Here is a 21,492-nt window from a genome sequence, read left to right on the forward strand (position 1 = left end):
AAATCTTTTTAAAATCTTTTTCAAATCACATCTTTTTCAAATCTTAATTTCAAAATCTTTTTCTAACCTCTTATCTTTTTAAAAGTTTACTATTTCTTCTTTTTCAAAACCACCTAACTACTTTTCTCTCTCTAATTTTTGAAAACCACTAACAACTCTTTTCAAAAATCTTTTTAATTAACTAATTGTCTTAAACTCTAATTTTATCTTATTCCTTTCCTAATTTTTGAATACTAACTAATATTTAAAATAAAAACAAAAAGATTTTTCCTTTTCTTTTATTTAATATTCGAATTCCCTCTCTCTCATCTCTCTCTATTTATTTATTTATTTACTAACACTTCTGTCCTTCTTAAAATTCGAACCCACTCTCCCTCTCTGTGTTCGAATTCTCTTTATTTTCTCTCTACCTCATTCTTTTCTTCTACTCACATAAAGGAATCTCTATACTGTGACATAGAGGATTCCTCTTCTTTTCTGTTCTCTTTTTTTTTTTCACATGAGCAGGAACAAGGATAAGGATATTCTTGTTGAAGCCGATCCTGAACCTAAAAGGACTCTGAAGAGGAAGCTAAGAGAAGCTAAAGCACAACTCTCTGGAGAGGATCTGACAGAAATTTTTGAAAAAGAAGAAGACATGGTAGCCGAAAATAATAACAACAATGCAAGGAAGATGCTTGGTGACTATGCTGTACCAACTTCCAACTTCTATGGAAGAAGCATCTCAATTCCTGCCATTGGAGCAAACAACTTTGAGCTTAAGCCGCAATTAGTTTCTCCAATGCAGCAGAACTACAAGTTTCATAGACTTCCATCAGAAGATCCTCATCAGTTCTTATCTGAATTCTTGCAGATCTATGATACTGTTAAGACCAATGGGGTTGATTCTGGGGTCTACAGACTTATGCTTTTCCCTTTTGCTGTGAGAGACAGAGCTAGGACATGGTTGGACTCACAACCTATAGAAAGCCTGAACTCTTGGAAAAAGCTGGTCAATGCTTTCTTGACCAAATTCTTTCCACCTTAAAAGATGAGTAAGCTCAGAGTGGATGTCCAAACCTTCAGACAGAAGGAAGGTGAATCCCTCTATGAAGCTTGGGAAAGATACAAGCAATTAACCAAAAGGTGTCCTTCTGACATGTTTCCAGAATAGAGCATCATCATATGTATATTCTATGATGGTCTGTCTGAGTTATCCAAGATGTCATTGGACCACTCTGCTGGTGGATCTCTTCATCTGAAAACACCTGCAAAAGCTTAGGAACTCATTGAAATGGTTGCAAATAACCAGTTCATGTACACTTCTGAGAGAAATTCTGTGAATAATAGGGTGACTCAGAAGAAAAGAGTTCTTGACATTGATACTCTGAATGCCATATTGGCTCAGAATAAAATATTGACTCAGCAAGTCAATATGATTTCTCAGAGTCTGACCGGATTGCAAGCTAAAGACACCTCCTCTGAAGGAGAAGCTTATGAACCTGAGAATCCTGCAATGGAAGAGGTGAATTACATGGGAGAATCCTATGGAAACACCTATAATCCTTCATGGAAGAATCACCCAAATTTCTCATGGAAGGATGAACAGAAGCCTCAACAAGGATTTAATAACAATAATGGTGGGAGAAACAGGTTTGGCAATAGCAAGTCTTTCCCATCATCTTCTCAGCAACAGAAAGAGAATTCTGAGCAGAGCCTCTCTAGCTTGGCAAACATAGTCTCTGATCTATCTAAGACCACCCTCAGTTTCATGACTGAGGTACGATCCTCCATAAGAAATTTGGAGGCACAAGTGGGTCATCTGAGTAAAAGAATTACTGAAACTAATCCTAGTACTCTACCAAGCAATACAGAAGAAAATCCAAAAAGAGAGTGCAAGGCCATTAACACAACCAAAAACATAGTCTCTGATCTATCTAAGACCACTCTCAGTTTCATGACTGAGGTACGATCCTCCATAAGAAATTTGGAGGCACAAGTGGGTCATCTGAGTAAAAGAATTACTGAAACTAATCCTAGTACTCTACCAAGCAATACAGAAGAAAATCCAAAAAGAGAGTGCAAGGCCATTAACACAACCAAAATGGCCGAACCTATAGAAGAGGAGGAGGACGTGCTTCAAAGTAAGGAAGACCTCATGGGACGTCCACTGGACTACAAGGATTCCCCTATTGAGGAACCACAGTAATCTGAGGCTCATCTAGAGACCATAAATATTCCACTGAACTTACTACTACCATTCATGAGCTCTGACGAACATTCTTCCTCTGAAGAGGACGAAAATGTTACTGAAAAGCAAGTTGCTCAATATCTAGGAGCAATCATGAATTTGAATGCCAAATTATTTAGTAATGAGACTAGGGAGGATGAACCTCCATTGCTCATCAATGAACTAAGTGCATTGGTTCAGCTGAAAATACCTCAAAAGAAAGAGGATCTCGGAAGGTTCTTGATACCTTGCACCATAGGCACCATGACCTTTGAAAATGCTCTGTGTGACCTAGGATCAAGTATCAACCTCATGCCACTCTCTATAATGGAGAAACTAGGGATCTTTGAGGTACAAGCTGCAAGAATCTCAGTAGAGATCACAGACAAATCAAAGAAATAGGCTTATGGACTTGTAGAGGATGTCTTGGTAAAGGTTGAAGACCTTTACATCCCTGCTGATTCCATAATTCTAGACACTAGGAAGGATGAGGATGAATCCATCATCCTTAGAAGACCCTTCCTAGCCACAGCAAAGACTGTGATTGATGTGGACAGAGGAGAGATAGTCCTTCAAGTGAATGAGGACTACCTTGTGTTTAAGGCACAATGATCTTCTTTTGTAAACATGGGGAAGAAGCATGAAAAGCTTCATTCAATTCTCTCCTTGCAGAGTCAAGCAAAGCCCCCACATTCAAACTCTAAGTTTGGTGTTGGAAGGCCACAATCATGTTCTGAGCACCTGTGAAGCTCTGTAAGAGCTTCCTGTCAAGCAATTGACATTAAAGAAGCGCTTATTGGGAGGCAACCCAATTTTATTTATCTATATTATTTACTCTTTCATTTTATTTTCCATTGTTATTTTATGTTTTCTTTAGGATGATGATAATGTGGAGTCACAAAAACAACTGCAAAAATTAAAGCAAAATAAAAACAGCATCAAAAATAGCACACCCTGAAGGAAGAGCTTACTGGCGTTTAAACGCCAGTAAGGATACCAAAATGGGCATTTAAGGCCCAGCCTGGCACCATTCATGTGATGCCTAGGCATCTTTAGTAGTTTTTAGGTTTCTTTTTGAATAGTTTTCTTACATTTAATTCAAAGTTTTTATGTTTTTAGTGAAGTTTTTATGACTAATCATATGTTTGGAGTTGTTTTAGAATGATTGTATTTTCAGTCTTTGTTTTAAAAGTAATTAGAATAAAAAAAATTAAACAAAAAAACACAAGTACACTCCTAGGATAAGAAACACAAAGTTGGCGCTTGGCTTAAGAGATTTCAAGCCTAGTGCCAGCTGAAGCATGCCCAAAAGACCCCCCACGCCCGGCTTCCAACATGAAATCTCACTCCTAGGGGTCCAAATCACCCCCAAGCTCGGCACCCAACCTCCATGCCTGGCTCCTTCAAGAAGGTCTTCAAGGGTAGCGCCCAACTTAAGGAATCTAACCCCCGCGCCTCCCAAATTTCCAACATGGGTGCCCAGCACCAAGTCTCAGAGCCCAGCTTCAACACTCCATGCCCGACTTCAATTCCCAGAGCCAGGCTTCAAGTGATTTTTCACTTCAAGTGGCCCAAAAGTGCATTCAAGCCCGGCACAGTCACCCAAGCTCAGCGCCAAGTCCAGTGTCTTCTAGATTCAATCGAAGATTCAAGATTTGAATGCTTAGTTAGCATTAACTTCTTCTAGAAAGATAAGATTATGTTATTAGGATTTAGTTTTATACTAAATTTGAGTTATTGTTTTTATCTATCTTATCCTTCAAAAGATAAGATTAGATTTAGTTTTTGAATTTTAATTCTAAGTTAGAGTTAGGATATAAATAAGTGAACGTATGGTTCACAAATCATCATGGATCCCTGGATCCTAACCATCATCCGTGCATCCCTCTTCTTATTAGTTTAGGTTATTTTCTTGATCATGGGTAATTAACCCTCTTTTATTAAGGGTTAGAAGCTCTGTTTGATTTTATGGATTAATAATGCGAGTGTTTTCTTTATTTTAATTCATGTTCTTCTACTTTTTCAAGATTGAGTCTCGTTTTTTTATCTTTAATGGTTAGAAGTATTAGAAAGTATTATAATTCTGACTTGGATTTGTAATTACTTTGGAAAATTTAATATCGGAATTAGCTTGAAAGTTGAAACTCTTTCTTATAGTTTTTAACTTGACTAAGAATAGTATTTTGAAAGTTATGCGGCTTTAAATCAAAACCGTGCTTAACCTCTTCCATTAATTAGTTGACCAAGAAATTGGCAATTAATTAAGTTAAGAGAAATTGAATTGCCAATTGGAATTTGGTTTTAAATGATTTGCCATGAAAATAATTTTTACATGAGTTAAAGTAAGAAAATATAAGCATGACCTTTTCTAAAAGTTAAACATCTTCGAAACCTTTAACATCTCATTCATTGATTACTTTCCCAAATTCAAAAACATTCTCTTATTCACAAACAAACACTCTTCTTCACTGTTCTTTGTTACTTCAAGATTCACAATCCTCTTACCAAGGTTTGATCGATCTAATTAGAGGTTCAATTAGACGTTACTTGGTTCAATCCGTTAATTCTCGTGGGAACGATATTCATTTACCGTGGTATTACTTGGAGCGATTTGGGAACTTACTAATATTCGAACGTATCAATTTTGGCTCATCAAATTTTTGGCACCATTTCCTTTTCTATTATTCTATTTAATTCTTCTTTGCTTCTTTATTCTTCCTCTTTATTTCACATGATACGTTTGATTTCTTTTGTTTTTGTGCATGAAAGGAAAAGAAGATTGTATTTTCTTCGAACCTAAAATAGAGAAGACACTTGCACAATTAAGGTAGAAGTCAAGGGCTAGGAGAGAAGAGGTAGAGAGAATGGCAGAGGAGAACAATGTGAGAAGGACCCTTGGTGATTACACCACGCCTACAACTGATAGCTGCGGAAGTAGCATAGTGAGGCCTATAGTTCAAGTAAATAACTTTGAACTAAAGCTCTCACTAATTCAATTGGTATAGCGAGACCAATTCAGTGGTAGCTTGCAAGAGGATCCCAATATCTAGATAGCAAATTTTTCTGCAGATATGTGATACAGTGAAGAGTAATGGAGTTAGCCACAAAACCATCTAGCTAAGGCTCTTTCCATTCTCTTTGAGAGATAGAGCCCCACAATGGCTCCAAACTCAACCTTTGGACATCATTACCTCTTGGGAGAATTTAGTTAGCAAATTCCTAACTAAATACTTCGGACTTTAAAAGTTGGCCCAGTTGAGGAATGACATAAATTCTTTTTTCCAAAAGAAGGGTGAATCACTCTATGAAGTTTAAAAAATGTACAAAGAAATGCTTAGAAAATGCCCACACCACGCCTTCCCCAAATGACTTCAAATCTAAATTTTTTATGATGAAGTCTCTTAAGTCTCAAAAACGATGATCGACTCATTGGTAGGAAGTTCTTTCCATAGAAAGACTCTTGAAGAAGCATTGGAATTGATAGAAATAGTGGCAACTAATAATTTCATGTATTCATCCGAAAAGTCCACTAAAAAGGGTGTGATGGCATTAGATATTATGAATGCAATTTTAGCACAAAATAGAATTATGTCCCAATTGTACTCGTATGATTAGTTATGAGTACTATCTAATTAATTTTTAATTTTTTTTTACTATGAGTACGAACATTATTTGATGAATATTTGATAATTATGAATACTCCCTTGCTGTTCGCCAAATGACTAGGCGAACTGCATGCGAACTTTTGGTTCGCCAAGTAATTAAGCGAACTGTGGTGAATCCAAAAAAAAGATACTGATAATTAAAGTCAAAATTATTTTTTTTTAAATAATGAATATTTTTTCATTTATTCCAGAAAGAAAATCCTTATTAGATATATTTAATCTTAACTATTTAAATTAATCCGATGGCTATTAAAGCATTCTCACATTCTCATATAAATCTCATTCTCATAAGATACATTTCATATATATATAATAACCTTTATTGGATAAAAATTAATAAATCGATGTGAGTTTTTTGTTGTGTGGCGAGGTCTTTTGTTGGCTTGAAAGAGTGGCCAGTGGAATGTAATTTATAAAATGAATCGCTTGAGGTAAGGCTTTTCTCTCAGTTCAAATGAGAATCCTCATGTGTGTAGTATTTATCATAATTTGGTTTTTAAGATTTACAATTTTTTTTACTTTTGGAAAAGGAAGACAAATGTGGTGTTGGTGCAGTAAATAACAAATCGTGCAAGGATGCTATGGTAAAATATGCCGTCAGCATCAAGATCTCGTATCTAGAATGGTTAAATCTTAAGAAAATCTTGGATAAACTACCATTTCTACCCATGAAAGTTTAGAACGCTGACAAATCTACCCACAAAAAAATGAAATTGACTTTATACCCATAAAAGATGAACTTTTGCAAACAAAAATATCCAAACTCTAAAAAAATTAAATAAAATTCCCAAACTACCTTCTAATATAACCTAACTCTAACTTCTAAATTTACTCCATGCCACTACCCCAATCCCAAATCCTACAATCACCCTCTTCCCCAACTACCAACATCCTTGCCGCCATCACCATTACCACCGCTGTCATCACCATCCTTCCTCCTCCTTCCACCTATTCGACCCTGACCTCAATCGTAGGCTCCGCTTTCCTCTCACCTTCCTCCCCTTTCGAAACTCCAACCCTGTTGCCTCCTCCCCTTCTATTTCATCCTTCAAATTTAGCACAAATATCCATTTCATAAATTTTAAATTCCATGAACTACTAACTCAAAACACACTACAGTTTTTCTCCTCCTCCAAAGCTTCAAAAGATCAGAATTTGATTATGGTTTTAGTGTAAAATCAAAAATTGGTAACAAAAAACAAGAGAAGAGATGAGGAGTTTGATGAGTACCATTGTAAAATCAAGCGTTGAACCGATGGGTGATGGTCCTCACCAAACTTGTGGCCCTCTATTTCTCCGGCGACAATAACCACCACTAGATGAAATTCTCTTCCAACCTTCCCATGGAGCCATGGAGTCAAATCCTCATCGTAGACCACATCCTCACACTCTGCAATGTCGGCTTGTCATGGCTGATGGAGGTCCCGCGACAGTGTTGATGGTTGGTGGGTTGAAGTCGTTGTTCTCGCTGAACGCGTCATGCTCGATGATCTTGATTCTGCGGCTTAATTTGATGACGATGGAGTCGGAGGAGGAAGAGAAGATGGCGCCAAGGATATTCCGGCACTTAAGGGAGTCCAGCAAGTTCAAGGTTTTTGAAAGCGAAGACATGGTTTGCTTCTCGATGGAGTGGATTAAGAAGAAATTGACACTTTTTGGACCAGTTCGGGAGCAGTGGAGGAGGTGGTGGTAGTGGTGGTGATAGTAATGGCGGTAGTGATAATGGTAGTTGGGGATGAAAGTATTGGTAGGGTTTGAGATTGGAGAAGTGGTGTTGAATAAAATTAAAAGTTAGAGCTAAATTATATGAGAGGGTTTTATTTAATTTTTTAGGGTTTGGATAGTTTTATCTGCAAAAGTTTATCTTTCATGAGTATAAATTCAATTTTATTTTATTTTATTTTTTTGATAAATTTATCAGTATTCTGAACTTTCATAAATAGAAATAGTAGAAATAGTAGTTTACTCTTAAAGAATCCTTTTTTATAATATTACACTTAATCCTTAAACCTAGTTTCTGTCTTTTATTTTTGTTTTCTTTCTTGTTAAATAATAAAAGAAAAAGAAGTCATGAAATTAAATAAGTGCATAAATTTAATACAAATGTCCCTAATACTCATCCGTTGTTATTTTTATACACAACTATAAAATGGAACTCGATTAAAATATTTTATTAGTACATCCTTAAAGTTTGACATCATTTCATCTCTTATTATGTAGTCTAGTTTGAATAATACTTGGTTTCACTTTTATCTCGTTATTAAAGAGTAAAGGATTGTTTTTGTCCTAAATGTCTGGGGTAAATTTTAAAGTTGTCCTTAACGTTTTAATTGTCTTATTTAAATCCCTAACGTTTTAAAATTGACTCAATGTTATCCTACCATTTGGGATCCATTAACAGAATTGACGGCGGGACAAAATTGAGATGATTTTGAAACGTTAGGGACTTAAATAGGACAAAAACGTTGGGAACAAAAACGATACAAAAAAATAAATTTTAATTTTATCTTTTAATAATATCAACTTTTTACTATACATAGTATTCAATTATTTTTTAATCACATCTAAATAACTTACACTTAATCACATTACTTTCATTCTAAATAAATTTATTTTTTTTATAATTTTACACTTTCATTCTAAATAAATAATGTAATGTGATTAGAACGAAAGTGTAAAATTATAAAAAAAAATTATAAGTAATGTGATTAAGTAATGAAAGTAAAATTATATTTATTTAGAATGAAAGTGTAAAATTTATTTATTTATAAAAAATTACATTACTTTAAGAGTAAAATTATAAAAAAAAATTAATTTATTTAGAATGAAAGTATAAAATTATAAAAAAATTATAAGTAATGTGATTAAGTAATAAAAGTAAAATTACATTATTTAGAATGAAAGTGTAAAATTTATTTATTTATAAAAAAATTATATTATTTTAAGAGTAAAATTATAAAAAAATTAATTTATTTAGAATAAAAGTAATGTGATTAACTGTAATTTACTTAAATGTGATTAAAAAAATAATTGAATACTATATACAGTAAAAAATTGATATTATTGAAGGATAAAATTAAAATTTATTTTTATATATCGTTTTTGTCCCCAACGTTTTCGTCTTATTTAAGTCCCTAACGTTTCAAAATTGTCTCAATTTTGTCCCGCTGTCAATTCTGTTAACGAATCCTTAATGGTAGGACAACATTAAGTCCATTTTAAAACGTTAGGACTTAAATACAACGATTGAAACGATAGAGACAACTTTAAAACTTATCCCAAATATTGGAGATAAAAACGATATTTTATTCCATTATTAAATGACTCAAATTTTATAATTATTAATTTGAGTAATCCTATTTATTAATACATATAAAAAAGAATAAATTTTTTATAATAGTTTCAGAAATTCATGCAATTACTCAATGTGGTCTTTGAAATCTTAATTTCATTATTGTAGTCCTCATATAGAGTTTTAGACACCATAATGATTTTTGGACATTCTTCCGACGATGAGTCAACTATGGCAGTACTAACATGGCATCACTTTATCCAATTTGGTCCCTTCTTATATTTAACCCTAACTTCTCAAATCTTCAAAAAGTTACTTTCTTCTTCTTCCTCTGTTCTCTTCCATTCTTGTGACTTCGGCTTCCTCATCAATCCAAGTCCCTGCGGGTTGACACTCGAGTCTCTCTAGCAATCAGCATTCCCAAACCAACCCACAAAAACCCAGATATCCAACACTCGCTGCGATTCAAGAACTCCATTCCATGGTTGTGCCTACAAGGCTCCTTCCAGTGGCGAACTGTCTTCGTTAATGTGTTGAGAGGGTTGTCAATGAAATCCATCTTAAAAATCTTCTACTGCTGCGCACCTCCTAGCTTCTAGCTCACTTGAATTCCATGCTTTTAGCTCACTCGAATTCCATGGAGACGTCGTCGCAATGCCGCAAGAAGGAGATATTAGAGCCGCGTTCCCTTTCGCCTTTTTCAATAATTCTCTGCTCAAGCTCCTAGTTAGCTCTCCTCCGTCGAAGAAGAAGAAAGTCATTCATTGTGTATGTAATGCCTCCGCTCTTCTTTGGTTTTAGTTTGACACGCCTCTGTTGTAAGTTAACTCCAAATCCTGAAGCTCCTTGGCACAACTAAATCGGACTCCTCCTAAAATCCTATTATGAGTCAGCGTTGCTTTGCCACCTCTTACGTGTTTTGTGGTTTCAATTCTCTTATTCACGGTCTGCTTCTCAATCTCAGGGAATCCAGGATCTCTTTCCTCACAATGTTCTTGATGATTTATGGTATACATCTAATTAGTGATAATATGAATTAACTCAAGATATGTTCTCAAATTTTGTTTATTAGGTTTTATTTGTGTGGATGAAAGAAGAAGAAGACACATGAGAAGAAACGGAAGAAGAAGAATTGTGAAGTTAGGGTTAAATAAAGAGGAAGGAACTAAATTGAATACAAATTACAATCTTGCCAGTTAAGCTAGTTGTTGCATTCTCTAGCATGATAAAGTGATGCCACATCAGTATTGCTGACAGCTGATTCTTGTCGGAAAGATGCTCAAAGACCGTTACGGTGCCATGAGATTAATCTAGGGGACTACAATGATAAAATTAGAATATCAAAAACTAGTCACATTGGATAATCGCATGAATTTCGGGACTATTATAAAAATTTATTCTACAAAGAAAAACAAATCATTCAAATATATTTCTTGTAATTCTTGGGATGATAAACTTCCGCTGGTAATCTTGGCTTTCCGAATGCAACTAGTGGCTTAGCTTTTGAGGTGTCCCTTTCAAGTTCAGAGAGATCAATGATTGGTTCACTGGGAGGTGCAACCCATGTGAATCCATGAACCAACCTTGCAAAGAGCATAACAGTTACATAAGTACCAAGTGTGATGGCAGGGCAACTTCGTCTTCCAGCGCCAAATGTGAACAACTCCAAGCTTGGCTCAGTCAAAGTCAAATCACATCCATCTCTTTTCAGATGCCTTTCAGGTTTGAATTTTAATGCTTCTTTCCAAACTCTTGGATTTTGGCCAACACCTTGCCTCCTAATAAGAACATGACTACCTTTTGGGATGAAGTAATTGGCGACAATTGTGTCTTCCGTTGAGACATGAGGAACATTGAAGTCTACAATTGGGTGAAGGCGAAAACCTTCTCTTAAACATGCCTTCACATAGTTGAGTTTTGAAAAATCTGATTCTTGCACTAACCTTTGGTTTCCTACTACCCTGTCTAATTCTTGAGTAGCCTTTTGAAGTATTTTTGGTTGATTTAGCATTTCAGAAAATACCCATTCAACATTATTAAATGGATTATCCATTGTTCCAACTGTAAGTTCCTGCAAAAGACAAAATTCTTTATTATCATATTCATCTTTGTCCAAAAAAAAAAAAAGAAATCTTTTAATATAAGCTTTGAATGCTAAGTAATACGAGGAAGAGTATTAAATTGGAAGTCTAAATTAATTAATGTAATTTTCACATTAAGACGATAAATTTAATTAAAAATCTTCTTTAAAAGATTTTGACAGTTCCACAAAATTTAAAGTCTAAAACGAACCAATACTTACATTCTTTTTTTTTTTAACTTTTAATATAAGAATAAGATAATAAAATTTTTAACTTTTTTAATATATTTAGTAATTAAAATATAAATAATTATATTTTTAATAATTTTTTGAAAAATATGTTCTTATAGTACTATTAATTAAGGTTAAATTACACAGTTAGTCCCTGCACTCTCAGTGAAATTGTAAATTAGTTCTTATACTTTAAAAATTTGTAATTGGATCCTTAAAGAAAATTAAAATTTGTAATTTAATTCTCGCCGTTCAAAAAATGTTTGATTTAACAGAATATTCTCAACATATTCTCCATTTTAACAGAATATTCTCTGCATATGCTGAAAATATTCTGTTAAATCAACACTTTTTGAACGGTAAGAATTAAATTGTAAATTTTAATTCTCTTTAAAAATCAAATTACAAACTTTTAAAGTGTAGGGACCAATCTACAATTTTATTAAAATGTAGAAACTAACTGTATAATTTAATCATTAATTAATTAGTCTCTTTGTAGCATATGTTAGTAACATCCTAATAATATTATAATAATGAGTAAAATTAAGAAATATTCTCGAAAAATTTAAGTGTCAATAAAATTATATCCGAAAGATCAGAATAAAAACGTCCTAATAAAAGAGTTAAAATTTGGATAAAAATAAAAATAAGAACATATTTTTTTTATAAATATCAGTTAGTTTTCGTCTTTGATCTATGAAGTATAGACACTTTGTTGAGTTGTCTAGTCCGTGTGTTGGATACATTTCGGACACGACACTCATTCGACACGCGTGTTTGCCGTGTCCAACTGTGTTTTAATAAAAAATAAAAAATTCTTCTCTAGACACACTTAAATACACCTAAATACTATCATGTAGTTGCGTGTCCAGCCTTATTTTTAACATATATTGTTGAAATGAATTTAGAAATAATATATATTATTATTTATTAAAATAAAAAATATTTTAGATACTTTTATATAGTTAAAAAAACATTAAAAACAGTTAAAAAATTATTTAATATTTTAATTTATCTAAAAAATACTTTATATTTTATATATATACCGTGTCTGTGTATTTCGTGTCGCATCGTGTTCCGTATTCTTGTCAATGTCCGTGCATCATAATCTACTATAAATAATTTATGTATTTGATTTAAAATTTTGTAAAAACATTCAGACTATTTAGAAAGTAAATGAAAAAACGGGAACAAAATTTGATTTTTACACACATTTTTTGAATTTCTATAAAAATTTTATTCACAAAAAAGTAGATAAAAATTTTAATTACCAAATTTTAAGGATGAAAATATCTCATTTTTTTAATTGTATTTATAAAAAAATCATAATCCAATTTTTTATTTTTTTAAGAATATATATTTAATATTTAATTATTTTTATCATTTTTTAGATTTTTTGAGTGTATTTTTGTTGTGTTAGTTTTTCAAAAATAATTTTTTCGGTGTTTATATTTTTAAAGGAATTTTTTCTGATGTAATCTATAATAATAAATGGAATATAAAAGCATTATGATAATAAAAGTAATGTTAATTACCATAATTTGACTTTTTATTTCCTCCACAGTCAAAAGTGGATTTTTATTGGCATCTTTCAATGAGATGAAAATATCAAGCCAATCCTCTTCATGAGTCCTTATCCCATTCTTCCATTGATGAATCCTTTCGTCAATTATGGGATCATGGTACTTCCTTATGGTGGTAGTAGCTTCCTTTAATATTTTTTTATGACCTTCAAAATCAAGCCACCACAAGCAAGGAAGATAATCAGAAATAGGAAATGCAAAAAGGTGCCTTACCACAACGAAAAGTGCTACAACATGGTCCAATTCCTCGGGACCAGGACCCCCATCTTCTCTACCTTTACCAAAGTACCTCTTATTGAATAACATCCTCCTACTCAAGTTTCCACCAAAGTGTTGCCCAACATGCCTCAAATCCACTAGGCCACCCCCATTCTTGGTTTGGTTATACACATAGCGGACAAGGTTGTCGGCTTCTTCAGCCCTTTTGTCATGCATCCATTGATGCCTTTGGGGCGAAAGCAATTCCTCTACAAAGATTCTCTTCATTTTCTTCCATTGTTCTCCACATGGTGTCACAGATGTGGTTAAGTACCCAGATGAGACATATTTACTCGACCAATTCAACGGCCTTGATGCGAAAATCGCATCTTGTTTCATTAAAAATTCACGTGCAATGGACGGACTTGACACTGGGATGACATGGATGTTACCTAGACGGATGCATACAATTTCAGTGTCGAGATCATTCATGATGTTTTGTATCCATCTGAACGTGGGTTTGTTTGCAAGCATTTCAGGGAGGTTACCAACTATAGGCCATGGTTTGGGACCTGGTGGGAGACTAGGCTTTGATTTGTTTGATGAATCAGTGTGTTTGAGGAGTTTGATGAAGAGAGGTATAATGAAAAAAAGTATGAGCAAGAAGGTAGGAGCAGATTCCATGGTTTAAAGACACTTTAACTATGTAATTGATTGAATGATGTGTATTCTCTCATGCACTTCGGTCTTCGATTGATGAGTTGGGTGCATGCAACAATTATATACAGGAGTTCGGTGTGCAGTTACCCTAGGTTCGCAGATAAGGTTACTGGTAACTTGTGATATTCTTTTACACTATATTTAGTTTGATAGAAAATAAATGAAAAGAAAATTCATGAGAAAAAAAAATAATATTATTTTTGTTTGGTTATCAAAAAAAATAATAAAAAAATTTTATGTGGGTCTCACTACAAAATTTTTCTTTTCATTACAAGCAAAAAAAAAAAAAATGTTATATTTTTGTATTTTTAATACTATTTATAGTTATATTATTATTAATATAAATTTAATTTTAATAATTATTATAATAGAAATTCAATTTAAATATTATATATTAGATAAATAATTTAAATCAAATATATAAAATTATAATATTTTATAATATTTATAAAATATAATAAAATATAAATAAATAAAAATATTTATACTTTATTTTATGATAAGAGTATTAATATAATTTTATATTATTATGATTTTTTTATTTTTTTATCTAAACAAAAAAAATATTTTTTTATTTATTTTCTATTCATTCAAAATACATAAATAATTCAACTTTTTCTTTTATTTTTATTTTTTTATTTTTTTTCATTTCATTTTCTTTCCTTTCTTGCTTTCCAACATCCAAATAAAGTGTTAACGGACGGGTGTTTTATTTACAAGAAAAGGGAATTTCATTCGGTAGAGGATATATAAATTGTTTAACAAGGCCAAATTTTAAAGATGATTTTGTTAAGTAACAAGTGTAGAAAAAAAAAGAGTATATAAGATAAAAAATTTATTAATTTATTATTTTAAGGGCTTTTTGGTGATTGAGAATTTTTCACGTGGCCCGACCCAAAAGAGTTGATGTATTTTCTTCCATCCACGTACAACTTGCATTGATAAGTGCAAGTTTGTTAATTCACGACTTCCTCTTGATATGACTAAATTTAAGACTTTTTTAAATAAATATTTTATTTACTAATATAAAAAATTTAGACACAATTTATATTTTTGTATCTTATTTTTAATGTATAGTTTAATTTATTTGTGTATAAATATATATATATAGTTTAATTTATTTTTAATATGTATTTGTATTTTAACATAAATTTTATACTCGTGGTGGCTGATTTTAGCAGTTAATTTTAGTGGACAAATAACATTTTTAAAATGAGATATGAGTATTTATAAGTATAAAAATATAACTTTTATAAAAATATAATTTTTTAAGGTAATAAAAAATATTAATAATTTAATTTAGATCGATTTAAAAAATAAAAATAGATATATTTTATTACTATTTAGATCAACTTTAATTAATATATATCTCAACTAAAATTTAAATTTTAAATTAATAATTTTCTTACTATTGAGATAATAGTATGCCCAAGATCCAATCTATTATGATTGGCTCTCGTGCAAGTGGAAGATTATTGGGAATAAATAGTATTATCACAATCTAATCAATTATGTGTCTAATAATTTGTTATTGTTATTATATTAAAATATTAATATAATAAGATCCTTAATTAAATTTAGAGATTTATCATTGTAATAGTGATCATAATATTGAGAGATAAATTTTTTATAATTTAATCTAAATTATTCTTGGTCATAGGATTATTAAAAAGGACATTATAATCCTGAAAGATCAATATGTATATATAATGGTCTTCATTGGATGAAGATTAATAGATCTCATTTATTAAATTATATATATAGATGGTGCATATAGAGATATAACCATTGAATTGACTCATTTGAAAATTCCTAATAGTTATAATTATCGCATATTTGTCAATAGGATATTCTTAAGATGAACATGGTAATAGAGTTTTCTTTGACTTGCGACTGTCATAGTAATTAACAATGTATTTATTATACTTTGATTCTGAACACCTAATACCCTAGAGTGCTAGTTGAATTGATATTGGGTATGACTTAAATACTTATAGAATTAATGATTAGTCAAATAAGGAATCTGTCAACTTTCGGTAAAGTGAGCTCTATAATTTAATAATTGAAATGAATAAAACCTTGGCTAAAGAGTTGAATGAATGAAGAAATGAGTTTCTTAAGTCATTCATAGTTCATTATAATAATATAACAAGTTAGAGTTTGATAATTAAACCATACTTTAAGGGTTAACCAAGAGTTGGAAAGATGGAAAGAATTATACTTTGTTCTTCTGAAGTTCTCAGTAAAAAAAAAAAAACCAAAACTCTAATACCATTGAAGGATTACCATGTGTTCATAACACGCAGCGGAAAAAAAAATAATCATAAACATCTATTTTGTGCTTAAATTTTATTCAAATAAACAATATATAGATCAGGTATAAATACATGTGTACACTAGTAAAAATTACTTTCTCCTTCGATGGTACGAAGACGCTATGCATATCCATACCGAAACCAACCTTTGCTGTCAACTCCTTAACCAATGAACATCTTATCTAAATTGAGAAACAAGTTGCAACTCTTTGCATACCATAAAATTCTTCTCTAAAAATTAAGCTCACATACGTTTATGTGTGTAGAGGTAAAAGAATAAAACTTTTGTGTTTTATTCTCGTCTGTTTCGTGTACTCTTGACATACATATATATAGTATGAGATTTATTACTAATTTTAAATTTAAATCTTAATTCAAATTTAAATCATATCTTATTATTTTTAAACTTGAATCTTTCAAATTTATGAATCATATCATAACTCAATTTAAAACAGAATTAGTTAGAATCTCATCCAAACTTATAATTCAAATTTAAAAATAGAATAACTAATTATTCTCAATTATCATACTATTATTATATTCTTGGTACTAGCAAAGAATACAATAATATTCCCTTTGAATTAATATAATTATTTATTTGATCAAATAAAAATAATAATTAAATAATTCTACAGCAAAGATTAGAACACTCGTTAGTGTGTGACCCCATAAGTTCAATACTAAGCGGGTAGTAAATTAGTCATACTAAATTTACTAATCAAGGTTAGCGTCTAGCAACACTTCTTAACAATCCAATAATATGAATTAATCTATTTTTACTGAGAACCTCAGAAGAAGAACAAAGTATAATTTCTTACATCTTTTCAACTCTTGGTTAACCGTTAGAGTATAGTTTAATTGTCAAAGTATAATTTGTTACCCAATAGATGTGTGACACTTGACTGAAAAATTATGAAGAGTAATTAGTGGTGAGAATGATAAGTAGCGATTAACTCTTGGAATGTTACTGTAAGAGTAAAATAAAAAATTAAACACCAAAAATTGAACCTTATAATGTGGCCTATGTACCAGGCCAACAAAAATATGAAAAACACAAGACTTACGGATAAAAATTACTAAAAATCAGAGAAAAAAAGATCTTGAATTGTTTTGCTTTTTTTTTTCTTTAGACGAAGATAGTAGTTAATCAAATTTACAATAGACGACTTAAGAAAAAAAAAATCCAATTTGCAAGAAATTGAAAAAAAAAATAAAAAAAATGAGAAAAACACCATCCATGATACATCTTTTTTGCGTGAAACTCTTTCCTTTTTTTAATGGTTTTCTAGTGGATTTTTTTTTTTGACAAAATTCTAATATTTCTATTAGTATTTATGAACACTAACATATCTTACAAATTAAGGTTATTTAATTTAAATGTTGTAATATTAATTTAAAATTATATAAAAATTATAATTTCTAAAATTGTAAATTTTAATTATCCAATAATACATTTTTGAATAATTATCCAATAATATTTTTAAAATTTTTAATATTAAACATTTGAGTCTCCTAAATTTCAAAATACACAAAACAATCCATAATATTTAGATTTAGTTTGGTAAAACTTTTTGAAAAGGTGTTTGTTTTTTTTAAAAGTACAAGCTCCTCATTCTGTTTGAAAAATTAAAAAAATTCTATGCTTGTATTTGCAGCTTTTAAAAGAACGCGGTACCTTTTTAAAGTTGGCTTGTGCTTGTCAAATTTTAAAAGCGTAATATAACCTCGTATATTAACTAATTTTTAAATTTAATGCTTAAATTTATATCTTTTAAAATATTTTTAAATTTTAAAAACTATTTTACCAAACATAATTGTTATTACTTGTATTTATTAAAAGTCATTTTTAATTTGATTTACCAAATATAAATGCTACTCTTTTTAAAAGACTGTCTTTTAACTACCAATGTCTTTTAAACACTGCCACAAAGATATCTACCAATGTTTTAGGTTAAAAAAAAAAACCAGAAAAATAGAAAACTAGGAAATCCTGCTTTAAATATAACTACCAAAGTACCAATCCACTTGAAAAAAAAAATAATTCAATTAATCAAGGTTTGGTTTTAACTTCATAACCAAACCTCATAAACTGAACATTATTGACTAAAATTTTATAAAGAGCATGAACACAAAGATAAATAAAACGAAGTATAATTTTCACAACCCTACACCACCAACAGCCCTTAATGACATTTTTCTGCTTGTTTTGATTTGATAACGGTCCACGCTAGTCACATGTGATGAGAATTATTCAAGGACAAATTGAAAGGCGCAGTCCAGTAGGCCACGACTCCAGCATGTTGTTTCATAATTCTTAGAAACCACCGCCACATGTTTCTACTATATGACGAGGATTATATGAGCAATCGATGAACCTACAAATTTCAAACATGTTGCTAACAACAAGACAGCAAGCAATACAAGAGATGGAGCCATCCATTTTTTGAATGATCAAAGTAGCTAAATAATGCAAGTTCATAACATGAAATCTTCATCTGTAACAATTTCCTATTATAAATATCAATACAATAAAACACCCTAGCAGATCACAACAATACATCCATGAATTGAACACATTCAAGTTTCTCAACTCCCCAAAAGTTTCGATTGTTGCAATTTTTAAGTGCATTGCACATCAATTTGACATGATTTTTCAATGTCACCTCATCCTCCAAAATAGTAGTTAACCAATTATTTTTTACCAATAAATAGCTGAATAAATTCAAGACAAAATATTCACCAACATGTAATGAGTTTACCATTCATTTAAACGATACTAAATGGAATTTTCACCCTCTACTAGAAAGAGAGAGAATGTTCCTACCAATAAAGTTTCCATCATTGAGAAAACTCGCAAGTTATTGACATCGCCAAACCTGACAATCCTAGAGCTGAAACTAATTAACCATTAAGAAATCCTGTTATCCGTGATAACTACTTTAAAACACCATGAAAAACATTCAAATCTCACGCTACAATACAAAACATTAATTCGCAGCACATGAGGCAGTAGCATAAGAATTTCATAAATGCCATTGTATCTAAAGTGAACTCCATTGTACCTAAAGTGGACTTTTACTACGCAATACAAATTTGGTACTCTTACTATTAATTTATGCCAACACCGCTACTTTGTTATTTCAGAACTTCAATATCTTTTACATAGCTTTCACAACGTAAAATGTCCACAAAAATTCAAGTATTTGCATTAACTATGCATGAGTTATTTCAGTTCTTTAACATCTCTTATATCTCCTACATAGCTTTCATAATGACAAAATATCCACAAGAGTCTAAGTAATTGCATCAACTAGGCATTAGAGAACCAAATATATGTCACGATTGAAGACGTTTGGCTCAATTACTATGGAAAGCAATTCATACAAATAATCTAGTTCCAAATTATCACATTTTGCGCCAACAAACTTTGCACTACAAGAAATTATTAGTAAGTATATAGTTATAGTTATTAACTAAATCAAACACAAATATTGGGTCAACTTATGGCACACGGTAAAAGGTGTCTTCTTTACACAAATATTCTGCAAAGATCTCTCAAAACATATTGATCGAAAATTATACCAGACAGAAGATTAATCCAACTGACACTAACAATTATATCTAAACACATCACCTTAGAAGTTTATCCATTGGCATACCATGCACATGTGCCCAAATTCTTTCGACACAAAATGCACAGAGCTAGAGACAGATGTAAGTAAAACACACATAATCGATAAAATCCTCTTACCCGATCACAAGTTGCGTGCTCTGTCTTCGCCAGTCGCTGCTAGCCTGCCTCCGACATTTATCTTCTTCGACGACGAGTACTACCGAGGAAAAGCTCTCCAGCATCTTCCTGCAATCTCAACGGCAGTTCCCCATCGATTTTCCACTTTTCCTCTTCTCGCGACAGATCGTAGACAACGCGATGTGAATGCCATTGCTTGCTATAATGATCGATCTTCCCAAACCCAGATAACCCTAACTCATGTAATACCTCAGCATCCATGGATGATGTGATAACATTTATTTTCTCCTTATTCTTCTAACATAAAAAATTATTTCCCCTAAATTCCAGTTAAAAATGTTTAAACTAACTATTAGCTTTTTTACCATGTTTAACACACAGTAACTCAAAGTCAAAGCATTTTTAGAAAAGCCAAGTGTTCACTTCAATTGGCAACTTCCTTGTAGTCACCATAGCCATGCTAAAGTTATAGGTACCACAGAACGCACTTTATTATAATGAACTGTAAATGATTTAAAAAACTCATTTCTTCATTCATTCAATCCATTGGTCAAGGTTTTATTCATCTCAGTCATTATAATTATAGAGCTCAAACTCTTTACCGAGAGTTGACAGATTTCTTATTGACTAGTCATTAATTCTACAAGTATTTAAATCATACCCAATATCCATTCAACTAGCACTCTAGGGTATTAGGTGTCCAGAATCAAAGTATAATAAAAATATTGTTAATTACTATGACAGTCGCAGGTCAAAGGAAACTCTATTACCATATTCATCTTGAGAATATCCTATTGACAAATATGCGATAATTATAACCATTAGGAATTCTCAAATTGAGTCAGTTTAATGGTCATATTTCTTTACGCACCATCTATATATATAATTTAATAAATGAGATCTATTAATCTTCATCTAATAAAGACCATTATATATATATATATATATTATTGATCTTTTCGGATTATAATGTCCTTTTTAATAATCCTATGACCAAGAACAATTTAGATTAAATTATAAAATATTCATCTCTTAGTATAATGATCACTATCACAATGATAAATCTCTAAATTTAATCAAGAATTTTTTTTGAAACAAAAACCTCAACACAACAAGGTGGAGCATCAACGAAAAAATATTAAACAGATAAAATAAACTAAATTCTAATCATATTTGGTAAAAGCCATCAACAACCCAAAAGATCAAATATCAATTCATTCTTTATAACTTCTAATCGACCTGTTGACTACTCTTGCAACACCCGTTTCTTGATTCCTGAAGATTCTGTCATTCCTTTTCACCCAAGTGCTCTAAATGATAACAATAAAACCAAATTCACCAACATTCTATCAATTCGACTACACGATTGACTCTCGAACCACGTAAACTTACGGTCATTTAGCTCTATATCCAGTAGTTCCATATTGGTCTTAACACACTACCGCATT

At 31.3% G+C, this 21,492-nt stretch overlaps 1 protein-coding gene and 1 non-coding gene across 2 annotated transcripts; both read right to left on the minus strand.

Annotated features, from left to right (window-relative positions):
• Positions 1-1,036: 1,036 nt before the first annotated feature.
• Positions 1,037-1,140, minus strand: LOC112793621 (small nucleolar RNA R71). Its single transcript, XR_003198319.1, has one exon. It is a non-coding gene; the product is annotated as a small nucleolar RNA R71 (small nucleolar RNA).
• Positions 1,141-10,306: 9,166 nt separating this feature from the next.
• On the minus strand, positions 10,307-14,071 carry LOC112790066 (isoleucine N-monooxygenase 2). Its single transcript, XM_025832292.3, has 2 exons — positions 13,013-14,071; positions 10,307-11,237 (listed from the first exon to the last, which is right to left on the minus strand). Exons 1-2 carry the CDS (start codon positions 13,940-13,942, stop codon positions 10,587-10,589), a joined length of 1,581 nt encoding a protein of 526 aa, XP_025688077.1. The 5' UTR covers positions 13,943-14,071; the 3' UTR covers positions 10,307-10,586.
• Between the last annotated feature and the right edge of the window lie 7,421 nt (positions 14,072-21,492).

Source organism: Arachis hypogaea, chromosome 3 (genome assembly GCF_003086295.3).
Source record: "Arachis hypogaea cultivar Tifrunner chromosome 3, arahy.Tifrunner.gnm2.J5K5, whole genome shotgun sequence".
NCBI classification, from domain to species: Eukaryota; Viridiplantae; Streptophyta; class Magnoliopsida; order Fabales; family Fabaceae; genus Arachis; species Arachis hypogaea.